Source organism: Embiotoca jacksoni, unplaced genomic scaffold, assembly GCF_022577435.1.
Source record: "Embiotoca jacksoni isolate LCO1_2020_lvr unplaced genomic scaffold, fEmbJac1.0.p SCAF_25, whole genome shotgun sequence".
Taxonomy (NCBI): domain Eukaryota; kingdom Metazoa; phylum Chordata; class Actinopteri; family Embiotocidae; genus Embiotoca; species Embiotoca jacksoni.
This window is the reverse complement of record NW_027185376.1, coordinates 6,672,384-6,689,884: the sequence shown is the minus strand read 5'-3', so window position 1 is coordinate 6,689,884 and position 17,501 is coordinate 6,672,384. Positions and strand designations below refer to the sequence as shown.

The following is a 17,501-nucleotide window of genomic DNA, read 5'->3' as shown; positions in this document are numbered from 1 at the left end:
GCAGGACCGAGCGTCCCGAGCGTCCCCGAAGCTCGGGCAGCGGCAGGAGACACGGTTCACACCGTGTTGTCATGCAAGTATTGATTAGTGGAGGCTATTTATACTGGTTTTTTTCTGTATTCATGAGGTCTGTATGTACTTTCGGACGGAGAGCTGGAGCCAAAGTGCACGGCGGATTAAAGTTTCATTTGGTGCCGAATGACGGGGAACAAATGATGACGCGCAAACGGCAAATGGTGGCATCTCAGAAAGTGGCACTGCAGAAACAGAAGCCGCGATTATTCGGCGCGATGACACACTTGACAACGCTGGTAATTAAATTAAATACTGTTTTAATAAGATACAATACAGTATTTAAAAGATTATCTCCACCAGCGTTGGAACCGTCTCACACACACACACTTTACCTTGTTTATTCTTTGCCATGAAACAGCTCCGTCTTTCTCATTTAATTAGTCGGACCCCCCTCTTTGTTGAGTCGGCATCGTTATGGCGATTGATAAACTCCCATTGATCCAGTAAGACGGGCATTTTAGAAGCGTCTCCATCCTACTTGAATCGTAATCCTTTTAATTCGTCTCTTCGCACGCGCGAGCGCCAACCTTCCTTTGTGTGAACATTTAATTGTCTGGTTTACATGGTTTTTTTTGTTTTTTTTACATGAATGTAATTAACTTTGCTTCTCCGGCGGTGACGTAAGCAGACGAAGAGGAATTCACAGACGTACCGATGTCGGACATCTCGGGGACTCGGGCCATGTAGGGGTCTTTGGTGAACCGCGGCTCGTTGTCGTTGATGTCGTGGATCTTGATGATGAACTCGGACTCGCCCTCCAGCGCCTCGTTGGTGAAGCGGTTGACGGCCTTGGCGTGGAGGATGTAGTAGGCCTTCTCCTCCCTGTCCAGCCTCTTGGTGGCGTGGATGTCGCCCGACTTCTCGTCTATCTTGAAGAGCGTCCCGGCTCCCTCCCCGGTGAGGACGTACCTCACGCTGTTGTCCCCTTTGTCCGAATCCGAGTGGAGCTGTGGAAATACAAAAAAAAAAATGAGAACCCGACCATCTGTGTCCCCGCGGCACAACAACAGCAAATTTCATGCAGTTTGTGTCATTTCCATTTTTAATAAATTTCCACTTTTCTGCTCTCCATTGCTAATTGTTATGGCACAACAGTGATTCAAACTCGGGTTTATGAAAGCTTTCACATTTGCCTAATTTGCTCTTATGAGCATCAAGTGTGAGGGAGCCTTTTTTTGTTTTTTTCTCCAGGGAACCATCTCCTCGTTAGCACGAGCAGAAACTTTATCGACAGAGTCCAAGAGGAAAATGTAAAAAAAACCAACATCAGAGTGCTGGCTGCATCACGTGATTGACAGGTGATCTCGGAGAAGTGGAGAGCAAAAGAAAAAAAAAAAAAAACATCGCAGCGATGAACATTTTGTACCAGAGATGTCAACAAAATGAAATTTGAAAGCAGAATCACAGGATTTCTTAGAAACTGTGCACATATCAGGGATCTGACCAATCTGGGCCTTGGCAAAATAAACACTGACAGCTTTGATAAGTGCGCTTGCTGTTATTTAACAGATTCATATCGTCTTTCGTAAACTGTCATTGCGTTACGATGACACGCGTTCACCTCGCCTCTGTGAAACCCTCATTCCTGCCAAGCGGAAGACACACAGCCAGGTGCCTTTTTAAAAAAGAAACGCAGCGTTTACTCGTATTGTTACATGCAGGTTGTCGCGCTTTTCCTTTTTCTTTTTTTTTTTTTACCGCAGGGCCGCGGTGGCATTTTTCACAGTGCTGTAAAACCGAACGCCAGCGGGTCGGAGTCTGTGCAGCAGCAGCGTGAGCGCGCGCACATCCACCGCCTGCCAATCCCTGATGGATCAGCAACACGACCAACATGCCAGAAGACCACGAGAGTCCACTTGTCTGTGGAGCTCCTCATTATTATTTCCTCTCTCCCTCTCCATCTCCTCTTTAATTTTTTTTTCCTGCATGAACAGCAGCTTAGCATGCTTTGACATTTTAATTCCGCCACCAAATCCCCCCAACATATTTATCTCAGAGAACTCATCAAAAGCTTGTCCAGTCTTTTCCCCTCCCACTGCTTCCCTGCCTACTTCACTTTCCCCTCTTTAATAACCGAGGACATGGTAATAATTGCAGGAGGGGGGGGTGGGGGGTGGGGGTGGGGGTGAAGGCTAAAAGTGGGGCACATGTTTACAGCCACAAATATGTCAAGTGTAAGTCTGAATGTTTTCCCCGTTAAGGACGTCGTTCTGAGGTCCGTTATTGAGCCGGTGCATCTGATTTCTGCCGCACATTTTCCTCTTCCTGCCGTCCCGTCGTGTCTGTAAAGGTTCTTGGCTTCGCCGGCCGACAGACTGAGGGGGGGGGATATTGTGCGTCGCAGCTGGGTCACGTGGGAGCACATTGCTAAAGTCTCCCTCCTCATCATATATTAAAAAGCTTTTCATCCCAGGTGCTCGGAAGCTTTACTAATTCATGCTGTTTTATCAGGGCAAAGCTGGCACATGTGAGATGAACAGCTTTGTGGATTAGCATCTTTAACACTATTTTGTTCGCCCCGCTTGAAATGCTGGTAAAAATGACTGTTTTCATTCCTTTCTCTTGTCTGTCGAACCAAAAGCCGGTCGAGTGTGTTGCAGAAATTTCAGTATCTTTCGGATTAGGATCTAGATTGGAGCGTTTGTTTTTTTCGCTCACCCACTTGAATTTCTGGTCAAAACAAGTCGTCTTTTTTTTTTTTTTTCTTTTTTTTTCTTATTATTTCCTCTGTCCAACCAAGCCAGGAGAATATTCTGCAGAATTGTATTTGTTTTCTGCTTTACAGTATGTGCTTCCAAACAAAGACTCAGTTGGCTGAAAACAATCCACTTCAACATTATTATCTTTCTCCCGCTGTTATAGCTCCAATGTCCTTTTCTATGATTGTCTATCAAGCTGCCTATCTCTGCCGGCACAACAATTCAGTTAATAACCGTTGAGTCCTCTCCTTTCGGTGGAGATGTGAGATAGACAGTGTGACATATGCTGCGTGGACTGTCATTTCTATGGAAACAGAGAGATCTTGTGGGTCTGGAGAGTTCCTCTTCGCTCCCCTGAAGGATATTACGAGGCAGCTCCGAGTATCGGTGACCCCGTCCCTCCCAGCTGCCCACCTTGCCGGTGAGGAAAATTTACTGCTGCCCTTCCACTCAAATTAAGAGCGAAAACAAAACCTCTCCCAGAAATCAATGTGGCAGCCCAACGTGCATTCACAATGGCCCCTTGATCAATTTATATTGAAAATACAATTAAACTGTCACGGGGGGGAGAAAAAGAAGCCACATTCAGTGTGGTGACCAAGAAGCCCCGGCTCATCAATAGCTAGCCTCCCCTCCTCTGCCCTCCTGAGGTACCAAATCGTAAAGAAGGCAGAGAGCATGACGCTGTACCCATTAACAGCGGGACCTTTGGTCTTTCCAAAAATAAAAATCCCGATCTTATCAAGTCATTCTGTCTCTGATGGAGCTTTTATTTTTTTTTTAAAGGAGCAGATCAGTATCTCCTCTGTTAGATAAATAAAAACACATTGATACCACTCATGTCTTCTGCAGATTGCTGGCGTAGTTTAGCATGAAGTTGTCCGTTTGTTCTTGCAAACAAATGACGTATAAAGTGTTCATTCCTGAGCTTTAGAGGTGCCGGTAGGTGGATTTTGTTTTAGACAGAGCCAGGCTAGCTGATGAAGGTCTAAATTTCCTTGTGTAACTCTCAGCAAGTAAGTGTCTTTTGAAACGAGTACCTGTGTCCAGCTGTTTGCAATCATTTTCAAAAATGAGTCAACATAAAGAACGAGATAAGTTGCACTAAATCCCTCTCACATCAAGAAAAATGCAACCTGATTCCCCAGAATACTTGAAATGAGTTGGAAACAGGTCGAATTTCTCATTTCTTTTTGTTTTTGGAAAATAAGACTTGAAGGACTCAATTACAGGCGAATTGGCTTCGAGAGGAAGATTTCTCTGCAGTGAATCAGCTGTGAAACAAACAATTAGGCCTTTACTTAAACCGCTCTATCATCAATAACATGCTATATATTTCAAAAAGCCTCCACTCAATTAGCCTTCCCTGCTGAGTGATGCCGTAATGTTTGCCACGCTTTGTATTTTTCCACAGTAGAAGATATTTATTTCTGCTCCAACGTGCTTCATCTTGCAGTCTGAAGTGGGCTGATGAGTGAAGTGGCACTCGTCAGACATCTGTGCACCAAGAACTTACGAGCGCTCCGTCTTTGTTTGTGAAATTAATCAGCTTCAAGTGCAGCAAATGTTAGTGCAGTCTCGATCTGGCCACCATTTGTGCTTCACTCGAGTTTGGGCCAGAAAGATGGCACTGGGAATGGGCGGCTTAGGGCAATTAGCCAGTTAGCCTTTAAGGCCTTGTGTCCTGGCCTGTCGAGAACTGGCTGCCTTCTATGTAGCCAGATGGTAGCCTCAGACTGTGCTCAAAAATAGCCTCTCAAATGTCTGTTGATGTGTAAACTTGAGACATGCAGTCAGAGCTGCTGAGACTTAAAGGTGAAATGTCAGTTAACGTACATTTCTCTCTTCTCGTCTGATTTTTGTTTTGTTTTGTTTCGTGCCCCGTGCATAATTTCCAGCATGTCATATTTTAATTATGAGCAGTTGTTAACAGTTTGTATGGACTTTGGTGCAGAGCCACGACACACACAACTACACACAAACTGCAGAAAAAAAACTGCAAACTGTTCCCTCCCAAAAAATCAGCTTGTTTTAAGTGACTTTATTTTTCCTCACTGTGGTGCAGCAAACAGCTTTATTCTAAATAATTTATACAAGAAAGTGTGGGGGAAAATATTATTTCTGCAGGAAATGGGTTGTAATATTATTTGTGCACTGGAGGATTTATTCATTTATTTTAACCCAAAAATGGAGTTAAGACTGTGCAGGCAAACAGATAAATGAACAAAATAAAGGCTGTAAAACCTGATTTGAAGCATTATGTGAGGTGATCAAGTTAATAAATATACTATTTTTCTTCTTTCCGGATCAAATATTGAATACCGCCTGGCCAACTGCAGAGAAGTACGAGTGCTGACGACAGAAGATTAATTAATCTCGCCCTGACAGAACCAACAGGTGTCTGAAACAGTAGTAGGCAGGTGATAGCACGGAAATAATTACAGGGTGCTGCGGCCATGTTGGCGTATCTCGCTCAGACATCACTTCGCCCCTGCAACGCTTGTCAGACAGATGTTTGCAGTCCCGTCACCGCAAGACCTCATCGCACCTTCTTTTTTTTCTTTCTTTTTTTTTTATCCTTCCTCGCGCCGCCACAAAGGAGGGGAGCGTAATTGAAGTCGCGCGCGCAAGCGGGAAGTTATCGCCTAATCAATAAACACCGCCGGTGCGTGCTCCTGGTCGCCGCCGGAGACCGCGGGAGGGTTGCCATAGCGCGGGTACAGCCAAGCCTGTACCATATTGCAAACTCCTTGCATCTCTGCCAAGGTGAGCAGCTGGTAATGTAGGGGAGGGCGGGGGCGGGGGAGGGGGGGGCATGAACACAAACCAAAAATCCCCCCCCTCCCCCGCCCACACACACACACACACCCACACACACACAAATCCCTGCACCTTTCCACTCCGCTGCCACAAGACGCTCCAGTCCTTTCCCCGGGTCGTCTCAACCGCTGAGTCATGCAGGACCGGGAAGCACGTTCTGTCGGTGCACATCAGCCTTTTGTGTCTTTCCTCCGAGTCCTAGCCCGTTACCGGAGGGCCAGTGTTCGCCTGGCTCGTGTTTGTGTGTTTGTGTGTGTTTGTTCACATACTGAGAACATTGCTCACTTGCGAGGGACTATGTTGAGGAGTCTACCCACCAGGCCCAGACCCACTGGGGCCTATCAGGGGCTGTAAATACTTTATGAGATATGATAGTGCAGCACAAACACTCCTCAACCACAGGCCATTAACCATTTTTTCGGTGGATGTGTGCCCTTTGGTAAAGTAAGAAATAATGAAATAAACAAACATTCTCTTCCCCCAGTGACAGCGCGAGGCCCTCAGAGGCCTGTATGCAGCTCGCCTGCTAATGAGAGGCTGTGTACGATTCCTCCTCTCCTGCTGCAGGAGGGAAGAGAGGAGAAAAAAAAAAAAAAAAAGTCATTGGCCGATACAGCGAGATTAGCAAGATTAGCAGCCAACCAGCTCCCCAACAAGACACCGCCTGAATCCTCTTTTCCCTCTCATCTCCATCGTGTGACTTAATTTCTTCCTCTTCCAACTGCTTTTGTGTTCAGCTCGTTCAGGAAAGATTGCAATTTCATTTGTTCACAACTCGATAAAGCCGTTGTAAAAAATAAAAAAAATAAAAAAAAGCAACCGGGGGGAGATTGAGTTTACCAAATAACTGGAGACGAGATGTTGTAATTCAAGTGCAGTTTCATCATTCTATCTTTTACTGTGTGTCAAGAGCTGCTCCCTTGTTTATAATAACCTGTCATTGTGTTATTTCCAATTCATTTTTTCCACCGCAAACAAAAGTGGTTTTGTTGCCTACTGTGTTCTCCGGCTGCCGTGAAGTCACTCGCAGTGACAAAAGCTCTTCTCTTTTGTGTGTTTTCTCACTGTTTTTTTTTTCTTCCCTTCAGACACTCTAACATTGTGAAAATATGGCCTCCACCTGAGGATACAGATGCAAATGGTTGTTCTACTCCATGTCGAACTCCAAAAAGCCATTCATTCCCTTCAGGGCCTCGTTCACCACTCGTACTTTATCTCGCAATTAACAAACAGTAATTGCAATCAGATAAGATCTACATACTGCAGTCCTATGTGACAACTGGCTAGTGAGCCAACAATGAGGAGATGCACCCAGCTGCATGTACTTGGTGGGGGATGAGGTGGGAGGGGGGGGGGGGGGCAACAAGCGTTCAGAGTCATGATTAAGAGTGCCGCTCGAAGGTTGATGCCTTAATGGTGTCTTCAGGAGATGGGCTCTTAGGCCGCGGCCTCTGGCTCTCTAAGTGTGTACCACACTCAGATAATCCATTCTTCTTTTGCTATTAGTCCTTTTACAAGCTAAAAGGACGAGTGGCACATCAATCACCACTCTCTGAAGACAAAGTGGTTTGATCAAGCTCGGTACTTACTTTTGATCTTCACTCATTCTGCTTTTTTTTTCTTTTTTTCTCCTTCTTTTCAACTTTTTTTTTTTTTTTTGTGTGTGTGTGTTCCCTCGTATTTGCGGTTGTAATCCTTTTAGACCAGAGCTGAAAGTCAACCCCATCACTCGGGGAGAGGACGTATGTTGCGGACTCTCATTTGGTTGGATGACTCTATCCTCCGCGGACGCATGATAGGAATGCAAAGCACCAGCCCCATTCAACTCCTCGCACAAAACAGCCTTTCTTCCTCCCCCTTCCTCCCTCCCTCCCCCCTTTCTCCCCTCCCCCCCAGCCGTCCTGACCTTGCCCGCGACGCTTCACAATCTCCTCAATTACAGTAGGTTGGAAGAGGAGACCCCCCCCCCCCCCCATCCCATCCCCTCCCCGCCCGCCCACCCAATGTTATCTGGGTCGACACTGTGTTTTCATTTTGCTGAACAAATAATACGTTCGGAGGAAGTCATATTTTTACTGTAGGGGACGAGACGGCCGCTTTGGGACGGCTTGACGTGAGCGGAATGGACGTCGCGCAGGCAGCCACGGAGCTGACGGAAAGCACAAAACATATCGGACAGGACGACAGCAAACAAAGCCCGAGGATGGATGGATGGAAGTCCGATACATGAGCATTACCCGATCGGAGTATCACGTCATGTCGACTACGAGATGGAGGGATGATTGCCGTGTTCTCCGGGACAGAATGATGCATTCATGTACAGGATGTTATTTGTTCTGAAGCTTCTCATTAAGCGGCGATCTCTTCGCTTCAGTGGAGTTTCGAGAGGATAATTACATTATGAAGAACTCCATTATCATACCTAGAAAACCACAGGTAGTCAGTTCTTTCCCCTTTTTTTTTTTTTTTTTTTTGTGCTATTATAGACACTGAACTTTTCAAAATTGCTGTACCACAAATTCAGATCTTTTTTGTGTTTCTGTAAAATGTAAATGAAGCAATATCTGGTGGAATTTGCATTGATGGATGTGGAGGATAAAAAATTATTAAAAAAAAAACAACCTAGCAGAGCTGTCTTCATAAATATGTATCGACAAGACCGGTACATAATGAGGCATTTTTAAGTGAACAAAAATAGCAACTTTTAAAATGTTGGCAAGTGAAAAGTTCATTTTGTGTTGTTGCACAGACACTGAAAAAAAAAAAAATAATTTTCCCTCCCAGAAGGGTAAACAAACGATAGACATCGAGGAAAAGACACCGAGACGGGGAGAGACTACAGGAGACTGCAAGGTATAATTTGTCAGATGGAAGTTGTTGCAAACATCTTGATCACTGAAGGAGGTGTTTGATGTGGTGTTCCCACTTCTGAGAGGCCACTTATCAACTTAACATACCAGTCAGTCACTCAGAGGTTGGTTTTTTTTTTCTTCTAATGATGTGTAGGCGCTGCACTTTTCTTCTCAACTACGATGGCTGGTTACGGCTGCTCACACCAACTACCGAACACTTCCCTTATTCTTTGGAAACAAACTAAAGCTGGAAATTGAAAAACTGCGAAAACAAATTAGAATTTTGAGGAAGCGGAGACTCGGATGAAAAATAGCCGATCTTCAAGTTTGGACAGTTTCTAGATGTTCTGTTCAAATACTCAGCTCATTTTTAAGATGAATGTTTGTTCTACTTCAAATCAAACACATGCTAAAGACACAAATTTCACTCTAAATCTGCATTATTTTGCATCTTGTTTTTCACATGACTAATCTTGCAAATGCAGGCAAATCAGCTCCAACTGATGCCAGTCTGACCACCGGCATCGATTTTATCAAAGTAAAAGCACCCTTATTTTGTTAGGTTAGAACTATACTCTAATATAGTTTAATATTTTCATGCGTAAATTCATATGACTCATCTGCATGGCTTATGGAGGAGAAACCACTCTGTGTGGAATTAAACTGCAGTTTTCTAATTTGGATATTTTTCTGTGCTTTTAGGTGTCGTCCCCGTCGGGTGCTTTTTTTTTTTCGTTTGTTTATCCGTTTGGGTGATAATTGCGTGAGTTTGGATCAAATAAGCAGATCTGACACGGAGCTGGCGTGTTGCACATCACCTGCAGGTTTCGGTGCGACGCAGCAGCTGTTCGTCCGGATGTTTCCGGTAAAAAGGAAAAGCAAAGAAGTCAGACTCTTACCTTTCCGACGTACTGCATGTCCGTCCCGGTGTACTCCTCCAACAAAAAGAACTGGTTCCACATCCATCCTCGTTTAGAGCGTCTGAGCGGCACTCCGTTGGCATCCTCTCCCGTCAGCCCCGCCGCCCCCCTCCGCCCCCCTGTAGTCCTCCGCAGGGCCCTGAGCCCGTTCCCCGGAGAGCTGAGGTGGGCCGTGGCCCACAGCATCATGAAAGCGCAAACCGTCCTCATATCCATGGCCAACACCGCCACAGCACTTCGCTCTTCTCCCCCACCTCGGCGGTCTGAGTCCGGCGTTTGTTTCGGTCAGAGTACCGGATCAGTTCTCATGCTGTAATCTACTCAAGCAGGAAGGACTCCCCGGACTCTCACAGGGCGGCAACCGGCACCTAGAAGATTTACACAGACAAACAAGAGTGTCAATACTGGGAGGGGAGGCAGCTATTTGTTACTGGAAAACTTCTCCTTTCATAAACTGGAGTCAAAATCAACTCGCTGTTTTGTCGAAGCGGTATGAAACGGGAGGAAGAACAAACAGTCTCCTCAGCGTGAGTGTCCAAAGAGGTGCTTCAAGAGCTTCTTAAAAAAAACAGTCGAGATAAAAAAAGTCTACGGAAGCTCTGAAATCTTGAAGGTTTAGAAAGTAAAGTAAACAAGCCTCTCGACAAGGAATAAATATTATAAATTATTATATTGCTCAACGTTTTGTTTCCTTAATGAACTTCGCACAGAAAAAAAACCCTTGTTAATATGCACGTGACGTGACATCAACTTCATTTTGATGCTCGAACTGGGCGGTGAACAGGAACCAGCACGTCAACATCTTCCTCTTCGACATTGAAACTTGTGCGTCGGTACTTTTCACAAGCTGCCGGTGTTTCTTCTCTGCCCTCTCTTTACATCAGGTTATCTGGGCGACTCACGATGGCCCTAAATAGACATTACCCAGGGGGCACTGCGTGACGTTCACCTGTTCCCGTTCTCTCTGGCTGCTTTTCTCTGTCGGAGGCGAGTCTACGTAACACGATATTAACTTTACGACAACGGTGGCTCGACTCCAAAAGATCACGAAGAGAAGACAAACCGAGGCAGATAACATGATAGCAGAGCTTCCAAAGTCAAATCCTTCCGGTGGTAAACACAGCAAGGAGCAGCACGCTGACGTTAGCACCGCTGCTCGTGGGGAACAGCCTGTCGATGTAACGTTAGCAACAGCAGAAACACCTGCGGCTACAATTAGTAATACATTTATGTCACCATCAAATGTCTACGAAAAATCATCCTTGGCTGAAGTAGCCATTGCTACTACCTGTATCCAATCCAAATTAAAAGACCTCATTTGAAATGAAAAGCTCTCGAGCGTTTCATACAGAGTTGCAGCTTTAAACTGAAAGGTTTTTATCTATTGTTACTCTTGTGAATGAAATGGTTTTCTCCTTGATTAAATCAATTTATGTTGTGAACATTATCAATATCTCCTATTATCTTTCATTCAACGTAGGAATTCCTGACAAATGGCAGCATGTGAATGAAGAACGTACTGGCACTTATTTTTTTTTTTTCATTTCAAGAACTGAGGAAAGTAAAGGAGAGAGTCAAACAACAGAAAATGGCAATTCATGACAGGAACGCAATCTACAGATGTTTTTTCTGCTGTTGAAAGTTTCTACTTGCTTTAATAAGTGATGTAAAGACACTGGAATGGCAGATCTAAAGCGACTTTGATGTAAAGTTTGGCAACCACTTCATAAAACCAGCCCCAAGTCAAAATGTGGATAGAATTAAAGAACAAAATATTCAGATTTCTTGGTTATTATTTTGTACTTACAAAACTTTTGGTTCAGATTCGGGTTTGTAGTTTTGAGTTTTAATTTCTTTAATTTCTACTAATGTTTTGGTTTTTTTTTTTTCATCTTACCTTCAGATGCGTTGGTCACAAACTGACGTCCAAGAAGTCAGACTTCAAACCCACAAAGTCCTGAAATAATTGGTTTCAGTTTCTGTTCACCGAATTTGACAAAAAACCAAAGCTTTCAGGTAAATCTGCCAAACTTTCACCACGATTCAGCTTCTCAACTGTGAAGATGTCCAGCTTCTTTCTGTTTAAAATGATTAAAAGTGCATTTCTACGTGCAGTGAATGGTTCAAATCTTGAGATTAATTTTAATAAACCAAAGAGATCATCCAGAAAACGATCATGACAGATAACTTGATCATGAAAAATAACCATCAGTTGCAGCCATATTCCCATATCAAAGCACCATCAAGACATCTATACCGAAATCGTTAAAATCAAAATACTCAAGGCGGAAGATCTGGAGTAATGTAACAGCAGGTCAAAGACAGAAATGATGAAGGCGATGTGGAGACTTGAAATCAATCAACTCTCATCTTCCCATCCACACCGGCCCTGACACACATTTATGCGCACACATGTATGTTGAACGTCAGTCACCTGATTGATGGGCAGGCCGAGTGCTGCTGCCTGACCTGATAAATATCAGATTAGACATTTTTACACGTCAACGTATGGTCTTACATCTTGTACAGGATGTGGAGAGCTACTTTATCTGCATTAAGCCCCTGAATCAACATCTAATAGAGTGCAGGGCTGCATGTGGAGCGGCCCCCTTCTATCTTTTGAAACAATCTGCTTCGGCACACTTTGTTATCAGACCCGGCAGAATGCCAATGGAGACCCTGGGCAATGTCAACCCCAGTTTATTACCTTAAGATCAGTGTAAAGATACCCGAGCAAAATGACTGTTTGAAAACCGCAGAGTGCGGCCCCGGTGCGGTACGGCGGAATATCTGGGCTCTCCGTCGCTCTGTCCGCCCGTCCTCTTTCATTCCTCGTCTCTGTCCGCCCGTCCTCCGAAGGCCAACGCGGTAACGCCGGCAAATGTAAGAAGGGAAAACGGAACAAAAGGAGCAGCGCAGGACGGAGGTGTCGGGAGGGAGGAGGGGCTGGGAGAAAGAGAAAGAAGGCCACGTATTATGCGTTTGTTCCCATAATTCCTTCGGCGGCTGGCCGATATCCAGGCCGCCAGTGTTCCTCGGTAGGAGGGTTATCAGTGGGTCCGCTGGGGAGCGTCTGCAACGGTCCTCCGTATCACCAGCTCTCAGAAGTGCAAGGGGAGGGGGGGGGGGGCAGTCTGGCCCACCAAATGTACGGCAGGTTCGGTCGACTTCCCTTCGCACAGCATGTCGGGGAAACGAGAGAAAACGACATCTCCGGACATGAATTAAGCACCCTGACCTGCATGCAGAAGTGGAGCCAGACAGACTGAAGGCCGTGAGGGGAAATGGAGCGCGAGGAGAGGCGTGAGAGGAAAGGTGCCGGCTGAAGGAGGGGGGGGGGGGTAAAGGGAGGTGGGGGAGGAGGGGAGGGAAAAGGAGGAGGGGGGGAGGAGGCAGTGGCGCTGTCACAATACCACAGTTTCGTCTTGGATAACAGAGCTAAGTTTAGTATCTGAAAAACCTGATACCACAGAAGTGAAGGAAAAAAAACCCATCAAACAATGTCACAGAACAACCGCTGAGGTTTTATACAAACAGACGTCTCACTGCATCGACTGGGACAGATTTTTGTTGCAACTTTAGTACAGTTTTTTTTTTATTTTTTTTATGTTGGCTCGGCGTCTTTGTTGGCTCGATAGACAAAATACAGTAGCTGCATATTTCACCACTGTGCCCGTCTGTCAAGCTCGTATGCGGTGCAGACAGTTATGGTTCAAAACATAATGGAGAGCTTGATACGATTGTGTGTTTTCAGCTGTTTGGCTCTGTTTGTAGCACTGGCAGAGGTTCATAAAGACAGCTTGACTGTCTTGTTTACTTCCACTCCTACAAGCCCGTCCCAGAGTTCACCGAGGGCACCGACTCCGACGTCATGTAAGGATGCTTCTCGACTCTGAAGTGTTTTTTTGTTTTTTTTTATTAACATTGCGTGGCGTACCTTACTTTGCATACGCCAGTGAAGAAAAGGGGGAGTCTCGCAGTGGGCTGCAGAGCATCACAAAGCTTTATTCTATTGCATTATGTAGGAGTCAGTTCCTCAGAAATGCATTAAGACGAGGATGAAAGGAGAAAGAGGGAGTGAAGGAAGCAGAAAACACATAAAACAAGAAAAAAAAATAAAGTTACAAATTAAATTTGAAAAAGAAACAAAGAAAACAAACATGCTAGTTAAAGCGAGTTTATGATTTCCACAGCCGCATGTCTGCAAGCGTCCGTGTGGGTCCTTGTGATGTAAATTTTGTTGTCTGTGCAGACATTTGCATGCAGCTCAGGTGAACTGTCCGCAAAGCCAGCGCACCATCTGATGTACATGCGCCAGGGAAAAGTAAACTGGAAGCTCATTACATGCATCACATGCAAAGCATGTCCTATTCTTGTTATGCATATGCACAAACTGTTTTCTTTTTCTTTGGGAGTTGCGCTTCTTGCTGTCAGGAGGACGTCGTTACGTTTCCCTGACTGCAGTATGGATAGAAGTGCACGCTAGTCTCCGACCCTTATCTGTTCTGAAGTACGACAAGTGCTTTAGCAAACTAGCTGACACAAGTGAACATTATTTTTAGGACTACAACCACAGACCGTATGAATACCACCGAGCGCCGCTAGAGGCCGGCTCCCAAAAGCTACCGGCTGCGTAGACTCCCATTCAACTTCTCATAACATTTGAAGTTAGTAAATTTTGTTATTCTGGTGTGTTAGCTAAAGTTACTCCTTCTTATTGGTTTTCTGGCGGTCCATCTGAAAAAATTCCCATCATTACTTATACAGTGGGTACGGAAAGTATTCAGACCCCTTTACATTTTTCACTCTTTGTTTCATTGCAGCCATTTGCTAAAATCAAAAAAGTTCATTTTATTTCTCATTAATGTACACTCAGCACCCCATCTTGACAGAAAAAAACAGAAATGTAGAAATTTGTGCAAATTTATTAAAAAAGAAAAACTGAAATATCACATGGTCATAAGTATTCAGACCCTTTGCTGTGACACTCATATTTAACTCACAAGCTGTCCATTTCTTCTGATCCTCCTTGAGATGGTTCTACTCCTTCATTGGAGTCCAGCTGTGTTTAATTAAACTGATTGGACTTGATTAGGAAAGGCACACACCTGTCTATATAAGACCTTACAGCTCACAGTGCATGTCAGAGCAAATGAGAATCATGAGGTCGAAGGAACTGTCCAAGGAGCTCAGAGACAGAATTGTGGCAAGGCACAGATCTGGCCAAGGTTACAAAATAATTTCTGCAGCACTCAAGGTTCCTAAGAGCACAGTGGCCTCCATAATCCTTAAATGGAAGAAGTTTGGGACGACCAGAACTCTTCCTGGACCTGGCCGTCCAGCCAAACTGAGCAATCGTGGGAGAAGAGCCTTGGTGAGAGAGATAAAGAAGAACCCAAAGATCACTGTGGCTGAGCTCCAGAGATGCAGTAGGGAGATGGGAGAAAGTTCCACAAAGTCAACTATCACTGCAGCCCTCCACCAGTCGGGGCTTTATGGCAGAGTGGCCCGACGGAAGCCTCTCCTCAGTGCAAGACATATGAAAGCCCGCATAGAGTTTGCCAAAAAACACATGACGGACTCCCAGACTATGAGAAATAAGATTCTCTGGTCTGATGAGACCAAGATTGAACTTTTTGGCGTTAATTCTAAGCGGTACGTGTGGAGAAAACCAGGCACTGCTCATCACCTGCCCAATACAATCCCAACAGTGAAACATGGTGGTGGCAGCATCATGCTATGGGGGTGTTTTTCAGCTGCAGGGACAGGACGACCGGTTGCAATTGAAGGAAAGATGAATGCGGCCAAGTACAGAGATATCCTGGAAGAAAACCTCTTCCAGAGTGCTCTGGACCTCAGACTGGGCCGAAGGTTCACCTTCCAACAAGACAATGACCCTAAGCACACAGCTAAAATAACAAAGGAGTGGCTTCGGAACAACTCTGTGACCATTCTTGACTGGCCCAGCCAGAGCCCTGACCTAAACCCAATTGAGCATCTCTGGAGAGACCTGAAAATGGCTGTCCACCAACGTTCACCATCCAACCTGACGGAACTGGAGAGGATCTAAAAGGAAGAATGGCAGAGGATCCCCAAATCCAGGTGTGAACAGCTTGTTGCATCATTCCCAAGAAGACTCATGGCTGTACGAGCTCAAAAGGGTGCTTCTACTCAATACTGAGCAAAGGGTCTGAATACTTATGACCATGTGATATTTCAGTTTTTCTTTTTGAATAAATTTGCACAAATTTCTACATTTCTGTTTTTTTCTGTCAAGATGGGGTGCTGAGTGTACATTAATGAGAAATAAAATGAACTTTTTTGATTTTAGCAAATGGCTGCAATGAAACAAAGAGTGAAAAATTTAAAGGGGTCTGAATACTTTCTGTACCCACTGTAAGTTAGGGCCTCAAAAAGGCATGTTTTTGGGGGCGTGTCTGTTGCTGTGCAGATACGTAGGGCTTCAACACACCTAATCTTTTCTTTTTTGACATCTTGTGTCTGACCAACAGTCTGAAACCAAAATGTATTCGGTTTACAGTTATCACAGAGTCCCGCATTTTAAGAGGCTGAAAAAAATATTCCTCTTCTTAGTGTTTCTTTGATATACAACCAAAAGCCTATAACTGATTATCAAAACAATTTGTTTCCATCTCCAGCTAAATGAAATCATCCCGTCGTCTGCTGTCCGTCCTCCCAAACTTCGGCCGTATCCTTCAACGCGATTCCCAAACTCTTGAGTTTTGCTTTATGTCCTCTGGGTGAGGCGGCCGAGTGGGACTCCAACATACAGATCACGGGCGCTGAAAGTTAGGTATCAGATGTAGTTACCGTGACAACGCTGAGGGGCAAACGGGGGGGAGAGAGAGAGAAAAAGAGAGAGAGAGAGAGGTGGAGTGAAGGAGAGGTAGAAACGTCCTGTCAGAGCAGCGTCAGCAGTCAGGCCGGGGGACCGGCCCATCCATTACGCTACCTGTCTTCCAGAGGCATGCCCTGCTTTCCCCTTATGAGGCAAATTGAAGCTGGGGGTTAGGTCCCCTCGTTCTCTTTTCCCTCATGCGTTGCAGTTTATAGCACACCCGCCTCCCCCCACCCCCCCTCCCCATCCCCCCTTTCTGACTCTGTCCCGCCCCGTGCATCTGCCTACTTTGCTTGCATAGGCCTGAACTGATATGCATTATCGCCTGTGCTTTTTGCTGAAAGCCAGTCACTTTGCATGTGTCCTCTGCCTGGCTCAGCACAGGGAGGAGGGGAGGACGACTCCCAGGTCAACAGTGCGTGTGCTGATGGAAGCAGGTGAAAGTGAGATGGACTGTCAGGCTTCTTAATAATGCCCGTAGAGAAAAAGTCTCTCAGACCACCGCTCTCCACGTTCTCTGAACTGAAACTCTCCTGGCAGAAGCTCTGGTTTCTATCCAAACCTGCGCGGTGACTGGATGAATGTTCCCTGCTCTGTCTCGATCTCTCTCTCTATATATATATTTCCCCCCTTTTTTTTCTTTTTTTTTCTTTCCCTTCCCCCAACTCCCAGCACACTTGACTTCATGAATTTACTTAATTGACGCTGGTGAGGAGCATGTGGGACTTTGAGCTATTGATTTGCTGTAGGCTTCGGCGTGGTTGGAAATACCAGTCGGTCTCTGGGGCAGACTCGTGGAGGCTTTCTACCTCGAGTCCCTCAGCGCTGGGAAGCCGGCCTTTTCAATAGATTTCTTCATAATGTCACTGTGGAAAGCTAATGCTTTCACTGTATGGAGGGCTCCGCCGTCCCTAAGGAGCGCTCGCCCCTTGACCACATTTGTCATGCCCCGGAAGCCATACTGAACAGCTCCCTGCCCTGATAATTCTCTTGACAGGGGGACCACGACCGGGAATAAGTCGGCGAAAGCTTTATTTGGCTACGTCAAAAAATGTCATGGCTGGTTCCGATTGCTACGGTGCCGCGTGGAGCCGGTGGCGACGGGACAAAGACTCGCCTCTTTACATTTGTACCGCTTGAGAGTGAATCAAATAAAAGTCGTAGTATTGAGGTTAATTTCTACTGCCGCCAATTCGGATTGGTTTTGCACTACCTTCAACTTCACATACGTGGAAGAGAATACAGAAAACAGCCAGCATCCATCACAACGGGGCCT

The 17,501-nt window shown here is 45.4% G+C and overlaps 1 protein-coding gene across 3 annotated transcripts in view; it reads right to left on the bottom strand.

Annotated features, from left to right (window-relative positions):
• LOC138204228 (cadherin-10-like) overlaps positions 1-17,501 on the bottom strand; it is an 81,965-nt gene that overhangs the window by 48,664 nt on the left and 15,800 nt on the right. For all 3 annotated transcript variants that reach the window (XM_069159346.1, XM_069159347.1, XM_069159348.1), the window contains exons 2-3: positions 9,346-9,734; positions 728-1,022 (exon numbers count right to left, since the gene is read on the bottom strand). In XM_069159346.1, coding sequence (XP_069015447.1) covers positions 728-1,022; positions 9,346-9,582 — 532 coding nt within the window. In that variant the 5' untranslated portion in view covers positions 9,583-9,734. The remainder of the gene's footprint in view (positions 1-727; positions 1,023-9,345; positions 9,735-17,501) is intronic.